We start from the raw sequence: 19,345 nt of genomic DNA on the forward strand, positions 1-19,345 counted from the left end.
GATCACCTTCATCCTATGATGAGACATTTCTGTCCTGATCGGAGTGGTCTCTTCCAAGATGACAATGCCCCCATCCACAAGGCGCAAGGGGACACTGAATGGTTTGAAGAGGATGAAAACGATGCACATCATATGCCTTCACAGTCACCAAATCTCAATCCAGTTGAACACCTATGAGAGATTTTGGACCGACGTGTTAAGACAGTGCTCTCCACCACGACCACCACCACCACCATCAAAACACCAAATGAGGGAATATCTTTTGGAAGAATGGTGTTCCATCCCTCCAGAAGAGTTCAGAAACGCGTAGAATCTCTGGCAAGGAGCACTGAAGCTGTTCTGGAGGCTTGTGGTGGACCAATACCTTACTAAGACACTTTATGTTGGCTTTTCCTATAATTTGTCACCCGCCTGTCAGCATTGACAGTACTATTGACAGCTATTAGTGTTGGCTCTGTCTGTCTGTTTGTCAATGCTGATAGGTATGCTGTCAGTACTGGCTCTTTAACACACCTGCATCCAACAGTGTCATTGTTAATGTTATTAGCTGTAGCTGTTTATCTTGCAATGCTAACATCACAGAGTACAAAGACAAGTCTGGCATGTTTTCAACTTTCATATAATTTTTAACCTGTAGATTTCAGCAGCTCACTAGTTACTGCACAACTTCAGTGTAGAACTTATGAAGTGGGCTTGGTGATATGAATCATAAATCACAATATGAATGATTTGTAGGAATAGACGTGTTCCCCCTAGATTCTGTCACATCTGCTTTCACGACATGGGGAGATCGCTTTCAGCTGCAGTGAGTCCTGCCTTTCTGTCGTTTGGCAAACATGCTGAATATTTGGATGTGCCGCATAAAGACAAACACTTGCATCGTTCACGTTTCATCAGGGATCAAAGATTACAGCTAATGTTCAGATTTCACAAAATCTACTGAACAATATGATCTCCACATCCTGATGAAGACATCATTCATTATGAGTGGGTTTTAATTATAGCCACCCCAGTCTTTAATGTTCCTCCTATGGTTATACCATGCAGATAAAGGCATTTTAATGCAATTATCCAGGTGAGTTATCAGGTTTACTAATATCTCAATTTTTAATGTTTTTGATATGACATTCACATACTCTAGCAAAAGAGCACCATTTTTATGAAAGACCTGAAAGTTGTTTACCCGCAGCATATTCTTTATCGAGACTGCTATTAGGTTCTGTATAAACCAAACACTGGAACAAAATGCAGGAGAACAGTGAATCACCATTTTCTCTTGGGGGGCGGGGGCTGAGCTGACACAGCGCTGTTTGTGGGAGACCATTCTCTGCCAAAGGACCCTGATAAAAGCCACGTGTCAACAAGCATCATCTGAGCTGAATCCCAACCCACCTCAGACTTTCTGCTGTTCTCAAGCTGCTCTGACCTGCCTGTGGGAGAGGTCAGTATAGAGTTACATCTGATGACTGACACCCTATTGTACAGAAGAGAGATTAGCTAGCGTTACACCACTCTGGCTCAGAGTTGTCAGAAACTGGCACGCTTTTTAAATGAACCTTCTCTATCAAATCAAAAAGGCAAATTGTATATATAAAACCTCTTCAGTAACATATGCTAATTTATGTAAATATCAGTATCTATCAATGTAGTATAAACCTACAGGTAAGTACACAGTGATAATGTGCAAATCCTAAATAAAGGTCCCTTATGGATAATATTCACAAAGGTGTAAAAATAATATTGAAAGTACTGATACAGTTTAAATACATACTTACAATATTGCTTCCAAAGGCTGATCCACAGATCAAGATTCATTTGCGAGTGAGGAACCACTAAACATTTGAATGCTTAGTGGCTCATCTCTGTTGGGTTTGATGTGCAAGCAGGGCTGTTTTATTACATATACTGTAGCCAAATAAAGAGTTGAGACAGTAGGTTTAGAGATAACAACGTTGACTCTGATCTGTTATCCAAATGTTCATTTTGAGGCATACTCATTTTCACACCCCACATGGGAATAGGTTCTAGTCAGTAAAGTAATAGACAATATGCTCAATTTTAGTCCTTTTAGACTTAAGTGCTGCCTTTGACACAATCACAATATTCTTTTAAATCGCTTAGAGACTTGGGTTGGCATCAAGGGCTCAGTTCTTATCGTACTATACTCTTACCTCACCAACAGAACTGTATCTGTTGTTCTGGATAACTCTACTTCCTCGATGGCTCAGTTGAGTTGTGGTGTGCCTCAAGGCTCACTTCTTCACCCCTTCTCTTTTCTATATACATATGCCCCTTGGCCAGGTCATTCAAAATCATGTGCTTTACCATTTTTATGCTGACAACACTCAGTTATACATGCCACTAAAACCCACAGATCCTAGTGCCCCAGCAAATCTCACAACTTGCCTCTTACATTAAATCCTGGATGTCCGAAAATTTTCTCAAATTTAATGATAAATCTGAGGTCATTCTGTTCGGGCCTGAAAATTCCATCAGCCCCTTTGTTACTAATCTTGGTGGTCGGGTAGTCTTATACAGGCTGCTAGGAATCTTGGGGTGCTATTTGCTGCTAACCTCAGTTTTGATGATCAAATCAAACATGTTGTTCAGTCATGCTTTCTCCAGTTCAAGCTAATCTCCAAAATTAGGTAATTTTTATCAATTGCCCATCTGCAAAAAGTACATGCTTTTATCCATTCTCAGCTTGACTATTGAAATGCACTTCATTCTGGTATCAGCAAAGGGCTCACTCCACCATCTACAGTTGGTACAAAATGCCGCTGCTTGGCTCATTACCGGGACAAAGAGGCATGACCATATTCCTCCTGTGCTTGCCTCCTTACATTCGCTCCGTTATATTTCGAATTGATTTTAAAATTGTATTGCTTACTTTTAAGGGTTTAAATGGTCTTGCTCTTACATACATTTCTGATTTATTGACCTGGTCTATGCCCCCTCGACCGTTAAGATCTGCAGATGGAACCCAGCAGGTTAATCCTCAGTCTGTTTGTTAAGAGTGATCAGGCTTTTGCTGTTAGAGCCCCCACACTATCAAACTCTCTTCCTGTTGAACTAAGACAAACCAAGTCTTCAGCTTCTTTTAAATTGCATCTTAAAACTTCTTTTTATGAAAGCTTTTACAGCAACTTAAGAATAAAATGTCGCTGTTAAAATTCAGGAATCGTTCAGGGCAACGATCTAAATTGCCAATCACCTAAATCAGGGGTTCTCAAACTTTTTGGGGCCAGGGACACCTTACAGGAGAGAAAATCTTCCGAGGACCCCCTCATAATGATAACACAGATTAAGCATATGCTTACTACCATTTGTACTCATCTATGCCTATTTGTATTCTAAAACTTTTCAACCTAAATACTTCAGATCTGTTTCATAGTGATAAAAAGAAACATGTTTCAATTTGAATCATGTTAATATCACACAGGTGGGGACCATCTGTGTGCATACGTGCGCAGATGGTCCCCATCTGCAGATATGCACTTTTTAATGATCAAGCACAATTTTATCATTTATAGCAAATTATTCTGCAGACCCCCAGCTGTGGGTTGTGGACATCCCACTTTCTGAACCATTGCCCTAAATGACAAAACATAGTCAAAACCATGGGTCTTAATGGGCAGTACTAAACTGGGAGATGGGATTGTAACAGCAATGAAGAGCTCTAAAGCAGATGTGGCTACAAAAGGGAACAGGTTCTTCTTTTATTCCTTGATTAACTTCTTTTTTAAGTATTTTGGTCATATATTAATTTTCCAATTGCAGATTTGTTAATTTTTTTTTCTTTTTCTTTTTACATGCTAGGGCACTATTTAGGCACTTCAGAGGTCTGGATAAAATTGCTCATTAACTTTAACAGCCCCGGCTTCCTCCGCCGGTCTGAGGACCCAAACCAGAATCAACTTTGCAGGGCAAAGTGGGGAAAAAAAAGCAACATCAACATGCTACGATTCAACTTGTTGTTTTAACATAACTGCTGGGGAAACAATTTTAAAGATAGGACATCTTAAGGTTACATCATTAAATCTCAAGACTTGACCTGAGATGGCTGTTATCCATCTCCATTGTCAGTCTTAGTACTGTTCCTGTCTCTTTACAATGCTTGGTACTGCTGGGTCTCATTTAAACCTTGGGAAATTCCTTTCATATCTAATCTGACAGCATTGCGAGTAAAACCAGAGATATTTTTACGTCCTGTCACTATAAAGTCTTTGTCCTCATGCTCATCTAGAACATTATTCTTTTCCTTCATTACTGGGGGAACTTAATTTATTAACCTATTTACCATTGTGTCATTAAGTAATTCCTCTCTGGTGAGCCACAGTGCTCCATGTAAAGTGTGTGTGTGTGTGTGTGTGTGTGTGTGTGTGTGTGTGTGTGTGTGTGTGTGTGTGTGTGTGTGTGTGAAGAAAAGCACAAACACATGAGCAAATTTTGAATGTAAAGCTTTACAGTTTGCTTTTATCAGCACTTATAGAACAATAACGTTGGTGAAATATAAAGGTGAAATATAAAACAAGTGTAGATACTACACAACCAAAGAGAATAACGCTGATTTGATCACTGTCAGTGGTAAGTCAGTCATAACTATCTGCAATGACAAGTAAGAGTTTGGTTCTGAACCAAAAAAGGTAAAAATGGGAAATAGTACAATAAAGAATAAAATTAGACAAAACTGAGTGATAAACCTGTAACACAAAAACGATACAGCAGACCTGGACAAAATTACAACAGAAGACATGAAAATATTGCCTGGCAGCTCATATCTTGAACAAAAGCAAATGCATACATAATTGAGCTTGATCTACTTGAATAAGTTAAATATTTGAGATCCAGTTCAAATATATTTTGACCATGCATGAGCTTGGGCTCTATTTGAAAAACAGGATCATGGTCCTATCATCGGTTCTTAGTTTTCCTTGACTTTGCTTTACATATATGACATCCCAGGGAAGAAATAGGACTGTTGCACCTTTTACCCTGGCCTGCTTTTTTTCCTCTGCATTAATATACAATTTTAGATGGTCATTTACATATGGGCCTGTGCTGCTGAATGGATAAATGGAGCATTTGAATTTTGTTAGGGCTTCCATTCCCTTAGTAACTCATAGGGTAGAGCATTGTTCTGGTACCATTTCCTGTACATTCCACCAGATAATGTATGACACTGACATAAGGGTCCAATATCCTGTGTATCTCAATGCTACTAACAGTGCCAGGTTTAGAGGTTCAATTTGCTGTGTTGCTCAATGAGCATAGTTCCAACACTGTTATGGTCAAGGACTCCATTACTGTGAAGCTCATCAGACTATGTCAATTTCTACTGGAGCTTTCTATGTACCAAAAAAAAAAAAGTATTCTGGCATCATGGAATTATGGGACGCTGTCACTAAAAGTGGCCACAACATGGCTTATATAATGAGACATGTATGTACCCAATGAATTTCATGACTCCTTGGTCATAAATTCAAAATGGGTATCAATGATAAACAAATGCAAAATAGGATCCTTATTTACAGTGATATGGGCTTGGGGTAGCGTGAACTACAGCCTTCCAGCTGTATGTCAAAGAATCCCAGTAATTTCCCCATCATTCCTCTTTACATCTCTGTTAACAAACAAGTCAATAAATTGGGAAATGCTCAATTTTCCCCACATATAATTGCTGGCTATTAATAACTGAAGTGAGGCAGTCCATGTCCACTCATTACTTCTACATGTACATTTTAGACACAGAGCAGTTCGTTCCCTCTGCCTGCCCATCTGTCTTTCTTTCAGCTCGTTAGAGACTCTGTCTCTCTGACACCACATCTTGCAGGCGTTTGAGCAGCACGTCTGGACTGCTGCTGTTCTCGGGACATGCACGTTTGCTGGGGGAGTCGCAGGTTGACGACATCATGATGTCTCCCTCCATGGTGAAGGCTCTTTTTCTGCTGACACCGCCCTGACGGATCATGCGGTTGATATCTGATAATTCCTGGTTGAGGGGTAAGTAGAAAGAGCGGAAGAGAGAGATGATGGAGGTGATGAAAAGCAGACAACAATGCAGAAGTGAAAATAAAAAGTCAGTGGACAGAGAGAGAAGACAAGAGCTAGACAGCAAGAGAAAGTGTGATGGTTAAATTCAGTACTTTCTAGTCTACTTGACTACTTAAAGGTATAATGAGAGGTCACAGAAAGTTGAATCAATTCATCTGGACACAATATTTATTGGGAGAAACGTTTCACACTCATCTAAGTGACTTCTTCAGTTTCAATTGACTGTAGGTATCCCCACCCTTATAAACAGCACAGTTGCATAACGAACTTGCCAATGATTTGTTTCATGTGCAAACTGACGTGACCATTAACTAGAGTTACAATGGCCATGTGTACAATTCACAGAGCATTTGGGAATGGTTGCAATCACAGCATTGTAAGATGGTGACAGATGTACTCTTAGGCCGCCCCCCCCTCAGTTCAGGGATGGTCATTCCCTCTTCAGATAGATGGCCTCTTTGACTCCCCGTTCAAACCAGCGTTCCTCCCTATCAAGGACGTGCACATCCTCATCCTTGTAGATGGGTGTAGACTACAGAGTCCTGGCCTGACGAGGTAGCTATTTCTTTGTTGTGCCATCCTCTTTGCCAGTGTCTGTTTTGTTCTGCCGATATACCATTCATGACAATCCTCCCAGCAATTAACAGCATATACTACACTGCTCAAAAAAATAAAGGGAACACATAAGCAATGCAATGTAGCTCCAAGTCAATCACACTTTTGAGATATCAACCTGTCCAGTTAGGAAGCAACACTGATTCGTGAATCAATTTCACCTGTTGGTAAATTGTCTAATTTCCACCAGGTGGAAATTAGTCAATTTGCAAGACAACCCCTATAAAAGGAATGGATTTGCAGGTGGTGGCCACAGACCATTTGCCTGTCCTCATCTTTTCTGGCCGATCTTTGGTTAGTTTTTCATTTTGCTAGTGCCCTCACCACTAGAGGTGGCATGAGGCGGTATCTGCAACCTACAGAAGTTGCTCAGGTAGTGCAGCTCATCCAGGATGGCACATCAATGCGTGCTGTGGCAAGAAGATTTGATGTGTCTCCCAGCACAGTGTCCAGAGCATGGAGGAGGTACCAGGAGACAGGCCAGTACACCAGGAGACGTGGAGGGGGCCGCAGGAGGACAACAACCCCACAGCAGGACCGCTATCTGGTCCTTTGTGCAAGGAGGAACAGGAGGAGCACTGCCGGAGCCCTACAAAACGACCTTCAACAGGCCACTAATGTGCAGGTTTCTGCTCAAACAGTGAGAAACAGAATGCATGAAGATGGTATGAGGGCCCGACGTCCACAATTGGGGCCTGTGCTCACAGCCCAACACCGTGCAGCCCGATTGACCTTTGCCAGAGAACATCTTGGTTGGCAGATTCGCCATTGGCGCCCTGTGCTCTTCACAGATGAGAGCAGGTTCACACTGAACACATGTGACAGACGCGAGAGAGTCTGGAGACGCTGTGGAGAACGTTCTGCTGCCTGCAACATCCTCCAGCATGACCGGTTTGGCGGTGGGTCAGTGATGGTCTGGGGAGGCATATCCTTGGAGGGCCGCACAGACCTCTACGTGCTAGCCAGAGGTACCATGACTGCCATTAGGTACCGGGATGAGATCCTCAGACCCCTTGTCAGACCATATGCTGGTGCAGTGGGCCCTTGGTTCCTGCTCATGCATGACAATGCTCGTCCTCATGTGGCCAGAGTGTGTCAGCAGTTCCTGTATGTCGAGGGCATTGATGCTATGGACTGGCCTGCACGTTCCCCAGACCTGAATCCAATCGAGCACCTCTGGGACATCATGTCTCGTACCATCCGCCAACGCGATGTCGCACCACAGACTGACCAGGAGTTTGACCGATGCGCTGATCCAGGTCTGGGAGGAGATCCCTCAGGAGACCATCCGTCGTCTCATTAGGAGCATGCCCAGACGTTGTAGGGAGTGCATACAGGCACGTGGAGGCCACACACACTACTGAGCCTCATTTTGAATCGTCTTGAAGAATTTCCACAGAAGTTGGATCAGCCTATGTTCTCATTTTCCACTTTGATTTTGAGTATGATTCTGAATCCAGACCTTAATGGGCTAATGATTTTGATTTCCATTGATCATTCTTAGGTTATTTTGCTCTAAACACATTCCTCTGTTTAATAAATAAAGATTTTCAGCTGAAATATTTCATTCATCGAGGTCTATATTGTGTTTTTAGGTGTTCCCTTTATTTTTTTGAGCAGTATATATTGCTCTGTTTGTGCCGAGTAAGAGTACATCAGTCTTACAATGCTGTGATTGCAACCATTCCCCATTCCTCTGTGAAAAGTCCACATGGCCATTGTAACTCGTTAATCGTCAAGGCAATTTGCATATGAAACTGATGATTGGTTTGGTCGTTATGCAACTGTGCTGTTTACAAGGGTGGGGAAACCTGCAGTCAGTTGAGACTGAAAAAGTCACTTATGCCCCTTTTCCACTACATGGTACCAGCTCAACTCAACTCGCTTCTGTGTCGTTTTCCATTACCGTAACAGTACCACCCCAGTGTAGTGATGCCTGGCTTTCAATTTCAAAACAAACTTTTAAGATAACGCCGCTTCGATATTCAAAAATGCCAGGTGATATCCCATGTGTGTACTGATGACGCAGTGACGCAAAATGATGTTGTGACGTGTTTGTCTGACCAATCAGAGGTCTGCATTGATTTTGGTACCCACTCCAGTTTTTTTGGAACCTCGACAAAGATGGTACCAGAAAAGTGGTAACAGTTACCAAAATGCCGGTACTTTCCAGTAATGGAAAACAAAAAAAGGGCAAGTCGAGTCAAGTTGAGCCAGTACCATGTAGTGGAAAAGGGGCATTAGATGAGTGATGACATGTTTCTCCCAATAAAGGTTGTGTCCACATGAAGTGATTCAACTTCCTGTGATTTCCTTACCTGGATTATTGAGCATGCATCAATACATAATAAGTAGGATTTTCCTAAAAAATCAATGTATAGACTCATACAAAAATAATCCCTCTCAATCAGCACTTATGACCCAGTAGAACTGTGTGGCAGTGTCTGTATCTGCAGAGACCCTGTCCTCTGTCTGTATTTTCTTATTTTGCTGTCTACGAGACGTTTCTGGGCATTTGGTCAGCAGGACTCTATAAAAACATAGCAACCAGGTGCCAGATGGAGATCGTAAGCATGCATCCGAGAGGAAGCTACAACAATGGCAGATACAGCGCCGAAAAAACGCATATATAGTGAGGCGAAATGACAAGCAGACAAAATTAATTCCAAAACGAGAGTTACTCTGGGGTTGGCTTCAGCCGCTGGCAAGCACTGAAGGAGAGGATGGGAATGAAGAGCGACAAGGAGTTGGCCTGTACACTGGGATGTGTTCTGGTAACTGTGGTCAGTCAGCTCTGGTGTCGCTGAGCCGGGGATGAGGGGCCAACTTTGAATGTTGTGTTTACAAACATCAACAGACAAATCCTACTCGTTCTACCTTTCTTTAATGGACTGCACAAATCAGGAAAATTGAGCATTCTTGTAAAGGATGTGCCAGAAACTTGAAATACTCAAAAAGTTTGACTCAATGATATCCTGACTCAAATCCACTGAAAGAAAAGAATCTAACCACCCACCACTTGTGTGTAACTGTGCTCAACAGTTACAACACAACAACGTGAAAGGGGTTAAATGGAGGACAGCTCCCAGCAAAGATAAAGTGTCATACCCACAGACACTTCAGCATGGCAGATAACAAAATATTTGGAGGTATGAATCTGAGTCTCCTTGTAAAATGAGTTTCTTCCAATTTTAAACACCACCTCGCCATTGAAGGTGTTGGAGAAGCGATAAGCATTTGTTTGTGTGCTCTTGTACCTTAGATGGACTCCCGCTGATCCTGTAGGTGTAAGAGTTTGGTGTGAGGCAACCTACAGAGTTCTTGTGGGGGGAGACATAGATAGAGTGTCTCTGGAAGACACGGCGAGGAGAAAGCGGCTGAGCCCGCACTGAGGGGAACGGAGAGAGAGGAGGGACGTCCATCTGAGGGGAAGGAGATACGCGCGCGCACGCACACGCACACGCACACACACACACACACACACAATAAGCAGCCACATTTCACAGTAAGCAGTCACTATCTCATCTAGTACATCATATGTAAATGGATAGAAGGCGAACCTTTGACTATCTGATCACTTGATATGTAAATCTAGTTTACACAAGGGATGTTTCAGCAAAAGACAACAGAAAGACAGGGAGTGCAAATTTGTCATGTTCAGTTATGTTTTAATGTAGCACAGTGTGTGGACAATTTTTTTGTATTTTTCTCCTAAACAGTCATATTTAGTTATTATGCCAACTGTAGGAGCCATTTGGTCTCATCTTGTAAGCACTTAATTGGTCCACTAGGTGTTACTCTAATTGCTATGGGCTCACAGCAATATAGGTGGGCACATTCATGCAGGTGACAGGTGTTGCTTGATGGAGGGGAGCACCCATAGTTTTTTGACCGCTTTGCTGCTGCAGGCCACGCTAGGCTGGCAAGCGATACAAGTGTGAGTCTGGATTATTGGACTGTTTATGGATGTATGACGCTTTATGGCTTATGGACTGAAACATCATGGTGATCAATAAATATCATAACGTTTTAACTTAAACAAATCTGAATTTTATTCCATAGACACACATAATGCAAAGTGGTGACAAGCGCACCAATTAGGTGCCTGTCTAGCAAGTGTAGGCTTAGTCTCTACACCAACACAGGTGAAAATGTGTGCTATCTAGTTTTGCAAGTAGTATACTTTTTTTTTTTTTTTAGGATTTTTTCTCTCTTTTTCTCCCCAGTTGTATCCGTCCCATTACCCCACTCTTCCAAGCTATCCCGGTCACTGCTTCACCCCCTCTGTCGATCCGGGGAGGGCTGCAGACTACCACGTCTCCTCCGATACATGTGGAGTTGCCAGCCACTTCCTTTCACCTGACAGTGAGGAGTTTTGCCAGGAGGATGTAACGCATGGGAGGATCATGCTATTCCCCCCAGCTCCCCCCCCCGAACAAGCACCCCGACTGACCAGAGGAGGCACAAGTGCAGCGACCAGGACACATACCCACATCCAGCTTCCCACCCACAGACACGACAGGACGTGTCTGTGGGTGGGATGCCCGACCAAGCTGGAGGTAACACGGGGATTCGATCCAGCGATCCCCGTGTTGGTAGGCAATGGAATAGACCGCCACGCCACCCGGACGCCGTAATTGGTATAAAATTTGTGTGTGCTTTTGTTTTAATGCAACATGTATTATTATTTGTGTGTGTGTCTGTTGGTGTGTCATACCCTGTTGTCATGCGTTGCATATCTAAGTGCAAAGCTCTTCATTTTGAGGACATAGATCGAGTTATAAAACTGGATGAGGTCGCCCCGCTCTTCCTCTCCTGATTGGTCAGAACTCACCCCTCCTGAACCATGATTGGCTTTCTCTGAGGCTGGCAGGACAACAAAAAGGATAAAACAGGGGATATGAGTCTAGAGGAGTCTAACTAGGAAGAGGCTAGCCACTAAAATCCTACCATTTCCACAAGATTTGTATGGGCTCAGTCCTGGCAGGGCATAGTCAAGTCAAGTCAAGTCAAGTCAAGTCAATTTTATTTGTATAGCCCAATATCACAAATGACAAATTTGCCTCAAGGGGCTTTACAGCAACACAACATCCTGTCCTTAGACCCTTGCATTGGATAAGGAACAACTCCCTAAAAAAAACACAAAAAGAAAAAACCTTTAACAGGGAGAAAAATAGGAAGAAACCTCAGGGAGAGCAACAGAGGAGTTGTTGTGTTTACACAATTTACAGAATACAACATTGAAAGAGGACAACAGAATTATAATGGAATTATAAGATTTATGAAAAATATGATGAGCAGGATACCAAGCAGTGTCCAGACGCCACTGGAACAGCTCAACTGATAACAGGTTTTTGCCAGTCACTATATACTGTAAGTGGGAAGTGAGAGCTGGTGTGAATCAAACTAATGTGGTCTACCAGCTCAGCCCTGGCCCTCTTATGTACTGACTGCTTCTAGACAGAATGCACAATTAGCTCACGTTGCAAAGTAAGAAATACAGATATAATAGTGAGGCTGATATTTTGATGTTATTTAATTTAAATCTAACTAGCAATAAAACTGAATTACACGATGCAAAAAATTATTGAAAAAAATGAAATTGTGAGTTCATTTGGGAGAGTGTTGTAAAACCATCTACTTGAGGTAGTTTGTGTGTGTGTGTGTGTGTGTGTGTGTGTGTGTGTGTGTGTGTGTTCTTACATTCTCCACCAGATGCAGGGTCCACCTCCATGTTTTCATCAGCCACCTGTTCTCTAGATGTGTGACGCAATAGCACGCTACGGTACACCTGTGCACATGTACAAACAGACACAAAATGAAAAGACAAAAAAACATCTGTCAGGAAATTAAGAAGATAATTCTTAGTTATCGCCACAATTTGTCAGAGTTACATGGCTCTGCTGTACATCATAAAACGAAGGATGCCATGCAAAATTCTAATTAAACTTCAACAACAGTGTAGCTTGTATGTGTATGCATTTGTCTCTGTCCATCCACTTCTGTGTGTGTGTACATGTGTCTACAAGTGTTAGCACCTGTCTGTCTGTACTCGTAGTTGTGTATGTATGTATGTGTGTGTGTGTGTGTGTGTGTGTGTGTGTGTGTGTGTGTGTGTGTGTGTGTGTGTGTGTGTGTGTGTGTGTGTGTGTGTGTTTCCTACATGGCTGCTGGCCTGTGGTTGGCAGCGGTAACACTTCATGATGTCCTGGAAGGTGTGTGTCTCCTTGGTGCTCTACCGGGTTAAAGAAGAAATAGGGAAGGAGAGAGAAGGATTATAATTTTATTCTAAATAAAATACCAAGTTTGAAATGAAAAGCTGAAATACCAACCATTAAATTAAATGAACCAACATCGAATGTTGCTAATGAAAAAAACTGGTTCAATAAAAGAAAACAAGAGAATTTAAATTATTGGTGGCAAACTGCTGTGAAAGGGGAAATAATTTAATTCCCTGTTATCATCCACTTGTTGACAAATTAATTGTCTGACCGCTGAGAGGAAGACAGAGTAGGGAAGAAAGCTCTGGTAAGATTCAATCCCTGTCCAGCATGGATAAACTTGTGACTCCAGAGATGGGGTTTATTGACTGTTGTGGGGTACTCACCTTGGATATTATATAAACGCTACACAGCAGCAGCTGGTCCAGGTGCCTGTCTCGCATCAATTCTGTACAGTGGATGAGAGAATGTTCAAAACATGTCCAGATTTTCCCACGTAGCTCTGATGAGATGTCCAGCCTTGCACACAGGTCCCTCAGGCGCACACTGGCAAGGTGGTAGACCTGGGACAGAAAGCCAGACATACATGTTGATATCTTGATGAATTACATTTATGATTCATTTCTGTGTTATACTCAAGACTGTTTTAATAAAAGCTAATATTTTTGTAAATGTTATTTTGACTTGCTTTGACTAACATAAACACAAATAAAGAAAAATAGGTGGCAGAAAATAATAAAATCCCAAAGCAATCTTGACCAACCCTCTTCCAGGGTTGGTCCTTTCTTTTAATTTTTTTAAATACCTAAGTTAAAAGGTACGTTCCTGAAGATTTACATGCAAATAAATGCCCTTATTTATACTTCCTATAGCTAGGGTATTTAAGACAACAGCTAATCCATAAATATCCACACCATAAGCTCTTCTGTGGTTGTTCATTTGAATGACTACTATTGGGTCAGACTTCCCTCTGGAAAAATGATATGATGCACCGCATTATATGATTTCACCTGTGTAGTCGAATATGGAGGAATAAGGCAAGTAATAAAGCTCAACCATGTTTTGTTTTTTGGTTAAGACCAGGGACAGGGCTGACATCAGCACTGCAGTTGCCATGGCCACTCAGTTTCACTGGGATTTGAAGTGAGCAAACACCAGTGCTGTTACTAGTATCATCATGGGTTTCAGTTAAGTAGACGACCATCCCCCCCCCCCCCCCCCCCAGCTCTCACCTTCCTGAAGAACAGAGCCAATGATCCGGTGCGTCGTGGCTTATTGGCTATTGGCTGAACTTCAGAAGTCACAGGGGCGACGTTTGAGTGGCTGGGCGAGGCGGTCAGAACGACCTGGGCTGTGATGGGGCCAGAGGAGTCACATGTACCTGGCTGAACCTGGATCAGTGTTATACCGCCTTCATTCTTCCCACCTGGAGATTATTTTATACAAACATGCATAAACAAACATTATCATATGAGTGTTTATAAATGTATATTTGCATATGTATTGAACAAAACTTGACATGGCAGGAAACTGGGTATGTGTAGATGAGTGTGTTTACATGGCTGTATATGTGTTTAATCATGTAACCTCTGTACGGATGTTTGTGTGGGTGTGTGTGTTTACTTTGCAATGGAATATTGAGCTGTTGTCCATTGGAAGTGTTCAAAGTCAGAACAGTGGTCTGGCCCCCCGGGGTGCCTATCTTCAGGGTATTGGCCGACCCAAACGTCAGCCTCTTGGCTGGGGAGGACAGGGGGCTTCCAGCAGGAGATGCCGCTGGGGGATCATCGCCAAACAGTCGTCGTTTGGCACTGCCTGCCGCAGGAGAGCTGTACCGATCATGGACTGACAGAGGAGATGGGGGCACATCTGGAAAGAGGGGGAAAGGGAAGGTCAAAGAGATAAATAAAAGAGGCTGATTTTTAAAGCCGACAATGAGTCTATACATGCATTCTCATATTGAGCGTTCTTAATACATTTTCTTAGGAAAAGCAAACCTCACTGACAATGCAAGCACACTTGGTTGAACATGGGGACGCTTATTAGTGCACACACACACACACACACACAAAGAACAACGTAACCAAAATATTGTAACATTCAAAAACATACACCAATATGCACTGAATATGTGCACGCACGCGCACACAGACACACACACACACACACACACACACACAAAGGGATACCTTTGCGGGCGCTCCCCAGTCCACATCTGAACTCCCTAATACGGGGGTGGATGATAGGGGACAGGGCCACCAGAGGTAAGTGGGAGGTGCCTGCACTGGAGGAACCTGATCCACTGTCTAGACTGGTAGAGAAATTCACCTGAGAGAGAGAAAGGGGGGGGGTAGAAAGATGAGAAAGATACTCAAGATGGGACACTGGTTGAAAAGGAGGCAGAATAACAATGCAGGAGAAATTCTGTGTGCGTCTGTGTATCTTGTCTATATGCTCTTTTCCTTTTCTTACATCCTCTTTCCTGCGGTGATGTACTATATATATATATATATATATATATATATATATATATATATATATATATATATATATATACACTACCGTTCAAAAGTTTGGGATCACCCAAACAATTTTGTGTTTTCCATGAAAAGTCACACTTATTCACCACCATATGTTGTGAAATGAATAGAAAATAGAGTCAAGACATTGACAAGGTTAGAAATAATGATTTGTATTTGAAATAAGATTTTTTTTACATCAAACTTTGCTTTCGTCAAAGAATCCTCCATTTGCAGCAATTACAGCTTGCAGACCTTTGGCATTCTAGCTGTTAATTTGTTGAGGTAATATGGAGAAATTGCACCCCACGCTTCCAGAAGCTGCTCCCACAAGTTGGATTGGTTGGATGGGCACTTCTTTGAGCAGATTGAGTTTCTGGAGCATCACATTTGTGGGGTCAATTAAACGCTCAAAATGGCCAGAAAAAGAGAACTTTCATCTGAAACTCGACAGTCTATTCTTGTTCTTAGAAATGAAGGCTATTCCATGCGAGAAATTGCTAAGAAATTGAAGATTTCCTACACCGGTGTGTACTACTCCCTTCAGAGGACAGCACAAACAGGCTCTAACCAGAGTAGAAAAAGAAGTGGGAGGCCGCGTTGCACAACCGAGCAAGAAGATAAGTACATTAGAGTCTCTAGTTTGAGAAACAGACGCCTCACAGGTCCCCAACTGGCATCTTCATTAAATAGTACCTGTTAGAGCCTGTTTGTGCTGTCCTCTGAAGGGAGTAGTACACACCGGTGTAGGAAATCTTCAATTTCTTAGCAATTTCTCGCATGGAATAGCCTTCATTTCTAAGAACAAGAATAGACTGTCGAGTTTCAGATGAAAGTTCTCTTTTTCTGGCCATTTTGAGCGTTTAATTGACCCCACAAATGTGATGCTCCAGAAACTCAATCTGCTCAAAGAAGTGCCCATCCAACCAATCCAACTTGTGGGAGCAGCTTCTGGAAGCGTGGGGTGCAATTTCTCCAGATTACCTCAACAAATTAACAGCTAGAATGCCAAAGGTCTGCAATGCTGTAATTGCTGCAAATGGAGGATTCTTTGACGAAAGCAAAGTTTGATGTAAAAAAAATCTTATTTCAAATACAAATCATTATTTCTAACCTTGTCAATGTCTTGACTCTATTTTCTATTCATTTCACAACATATGGTGGTGAGTAAGTGTGACCTTTCATGGAAAACACGAAATTGTTTGGGTGATCCCAAACTTTTGAACGGTAGTTGTATATATATATATATATATATATATATATATATATATATATATATATATATATATATATATATATATCAACACAGACACAGGAATTTTTTTCAAATACATTGCAGTACAGGCCTGTTTCGTGTGCCATGCACTCGTCAGATTAGCAGTTGATGAGTGCACGACACAGGAAACAGGCCTGTACTGCAGTGTATTAAAATCTTTTTTCCCTGTATCTGTGTTGATATTCTACTCCTAATTAGTTGAGCACTTATAACACCATTGACGGTTTCAGAAAAAAAAAAAAATATATATATATATATATATATATATATACTAGGGCTGGGACTTTAACGCATTAATTCGATAATTAATTATAAGAAAAATAATGGCGTTAAAAAAAATTAACGCATTTTATCGCATTTTAATTTACACTCCAGTCAACACGGAATGCCTCTCAGTGCACTCGTTTCTGGCATACGGATTATACCGATGCCCCGAGTGACGTCAGTCAAGCGGAAGGCGGAGTAGGTCAGGCTAACAAGTTAGTATGCTAACAACAGATGTGATGGACGACAAGGATGACACCGCGTTGCTTAGCTCTGTGGATGGGAAATTTACATTTAAAAAACGGTCGGATGGAAGCCTAGATAAGAGCACTGTTGTGTGCAGACTCTGCAACAAAGAGTTTGCATTCCACCGCAGTTATTCAGGCCTCCGGTACCACCTAAATGTGAAACATGTTGCAGCTAGTACGAACACCGGAGCTAACGCTAACGCTAGTGCTCCTAGTACAACCAAGCAGAGTCGCCAACCGACTCTCCATCAGATGATGGGTTTCAAAGCCAAGATGAGTAAGTCCACGCCTGATAAATTAACAAACTCACTGGCAAAATGGATTGCTGTGGACTGTAGACCACTTTCAGTGGTAGAAGATCAGGGGTTACAAAAACTACTGTGTTTACAAAACAAACTTGTTTTGAACAAAATAAACAGGATTTTGTTGTTTAAACTTATGTATGTGTCTATTCATTGATTTAGTCATCTACCAAGACCTGCTTGAATTGAAAAATGTTGCTTCTGGTGTCAAATATCGATATGCGATTAAAATGTGATTAATTACGATTAATTAATTACAAAGTCCATAATTAATTCAATTAATTTTTTTAATCAAGTCCCACTACTAATATATACATATACACACACACACACCACATATATGTGGTTATGGGAGAGTAAATTTTCCAGTCCAACTGTATGCTAATCATCAGAGCAGAGTAGAGTCAATGTGGCTCCACTCGTGTATGTACAAGTCATGGGCGTCACTCTATGTCTCCTATCTTAGGATGGCTGCGAAAACCATCTGTAATGTTTATGTCAGAGCAAAGAAAAAAAAAACTACTGCTGTTGTCCATTAAGACAGAGTTTTCAGCTCACTTGACATCTCCACTTATTGGAGGCAACATTTTTCCTACCAAGTAATGACAAACTGCAACAGACAGCGAAGCATATGCCATTTCTTCTGACAAATGTCATACTTTGAAATGACAGGAGCAGGATCGCAGCAGATGGAGAGGGATACAGTAGCTGAGGAGCACAAGTAGTGCCTTAACATCTCTTAACAAATTGTCCAACGCAATACAGGAAGTCTCCGGGTTATGAATGAGTTCCGGTTTTGAGTCTTTTCTTATGTCGAATATTGGATGTAAGTCGGAACAGTTATGTACAGTTCACATCTAGTGTCAATTAGTCAAATGTTTGCCTTAGTATACGTATATATTTTACCTAAAACATTATGAATATAATAATGCAGTAATAATAATAAATCTAACTACAGTATAGTATTTATAATTGTTAGACAGAATGTGTGTATAGGTATAAAAAACTTAAAAGAAACATTTCTTACATTTCAAACACCCCACCTGCCAATGTGCCGAGAACAGGTTGCAACCAGTAGAGGCCATCCGTTTTGACGCCAGAAACGAAAGCTTGCTCAGGGCTCGCCTCCCCGCCCCACCGAGTAAGTGAAAAAATTATAAGCGCGTTTCACCTCTCGCTGAACGCTGTATCATTTCCACTTTCGTTTCAATCGTGATCATTTTCCTTTTTTTCGGTGCATCACAATCTCTCGCATCAGCTTTACATTTTGAAGCCATAATTTTGAGGGTAAACACATGAAAAATTAATGTCAAAACACAATGCACACAACAATGTTTACATGATCCGACTTAAAATGGGGATGATGGCATGTCGTTGTTCTCTCTCGGGCCGACCAACCGCCTAAAAGGTGCAGTGTTTTGAGCGTCATGCAAAGTAGTCCATCCGTTCATTAGTACGAACCATTGTGTGTAACTTGATTTTTTAAAATAATGGGCTATACGGAGGTCGGTTCGTAAGTACAGGAGTTCGTATGTCAGGTGTTCATAACCCAGAGACTACCTGTAGTTGTGAAGACCATGCAGACTAACAGCATCCCCATTTATTTTTTTTTTGGATTTATTTCTCCCCTTTTTCTCCCCAGTTGTACTTGGCCAATTACCCCACTCTTCCAAGCCGTCCTGGTCGCTGCTCCACCCTCTCTGCCAATCCGGGGAGGGCTGCAGACTACCAAATGCCTCCTCCCATACATGTGGAGTCGCCAGCCGTTTCTTTTCATCTCACAGCGAGGAGTTTCGTAGCACACGCTATCCCCCCAGTTCCCTCTGCACCCCAAACAGGCGCCCGA

The 19,345-nt window shown here is 41.9% G+C and overlaps 1 protein-coding gene across 1 annotated transcript in view; it reads right to left on the reverse strand.

Moving 5' to 3' along the window:
• Positions 1–4,453: 4,453 nt before the first annotated feature.
• The window catches only part of rbl1 (retinoblastoma-like 1 (p107)), a 36,789-nt gene continuing 21,897 nt past the window's right edge, over positions 4,454–19,345 (reverse strand). The window contains exons 14-22 of the mRNA XM_056273921.1: positions 15,080–15,218; positions 14,514–14,759; positions 14,123–14,316; positions 13,277–13,453; positions 12,833–12,904; positions 12,373–12,460; positions 11,387–11,535; positions 9,927–10,091; positions 4,454–5,992 (exon numbers count right to left, since the gene is read on the reverse strand). Of these exons, the coding sequence (XP_056129896.1) occupies positions 5,798–5,992; positions 9,927–10,091; positions 11,387–11,535; positions 12,373–12,460; positions 12,833–12,904; positions 13,277–13,453; positions 14,123–14,316; positions 14,514–14,759; positions 15,080–15,218 (1,425 nt within the window). The 3' untranslated portion in view covers positions 4,454–5,797. The remainder of the gene's footprint in view (positions 5,993–9,926; positions 10,092–11,386; positions 11,536–12,372; positions 12,461–12,832; positions 12,905–13,276; positions 13,454–14,122; positions 14,317–14,513; positions 14,760–15,079; positions 15,219–19,345) is intronic.

This window comes from Lampris incognitus, chromosome 2, assembly GCF_029633865.1.
Source record: "Lampris incognitus isolate fLamInc1 chromosome 2, fLamInc1.hap2, whole genome shotgun sequence".
Taxonomy (NCBI): domain Eukaryota; kingdom Metazoa; phylum Chordata; class Actinopteri; order Lampriformes; family Lampridae; genus Lampris; species Lampris incognitus.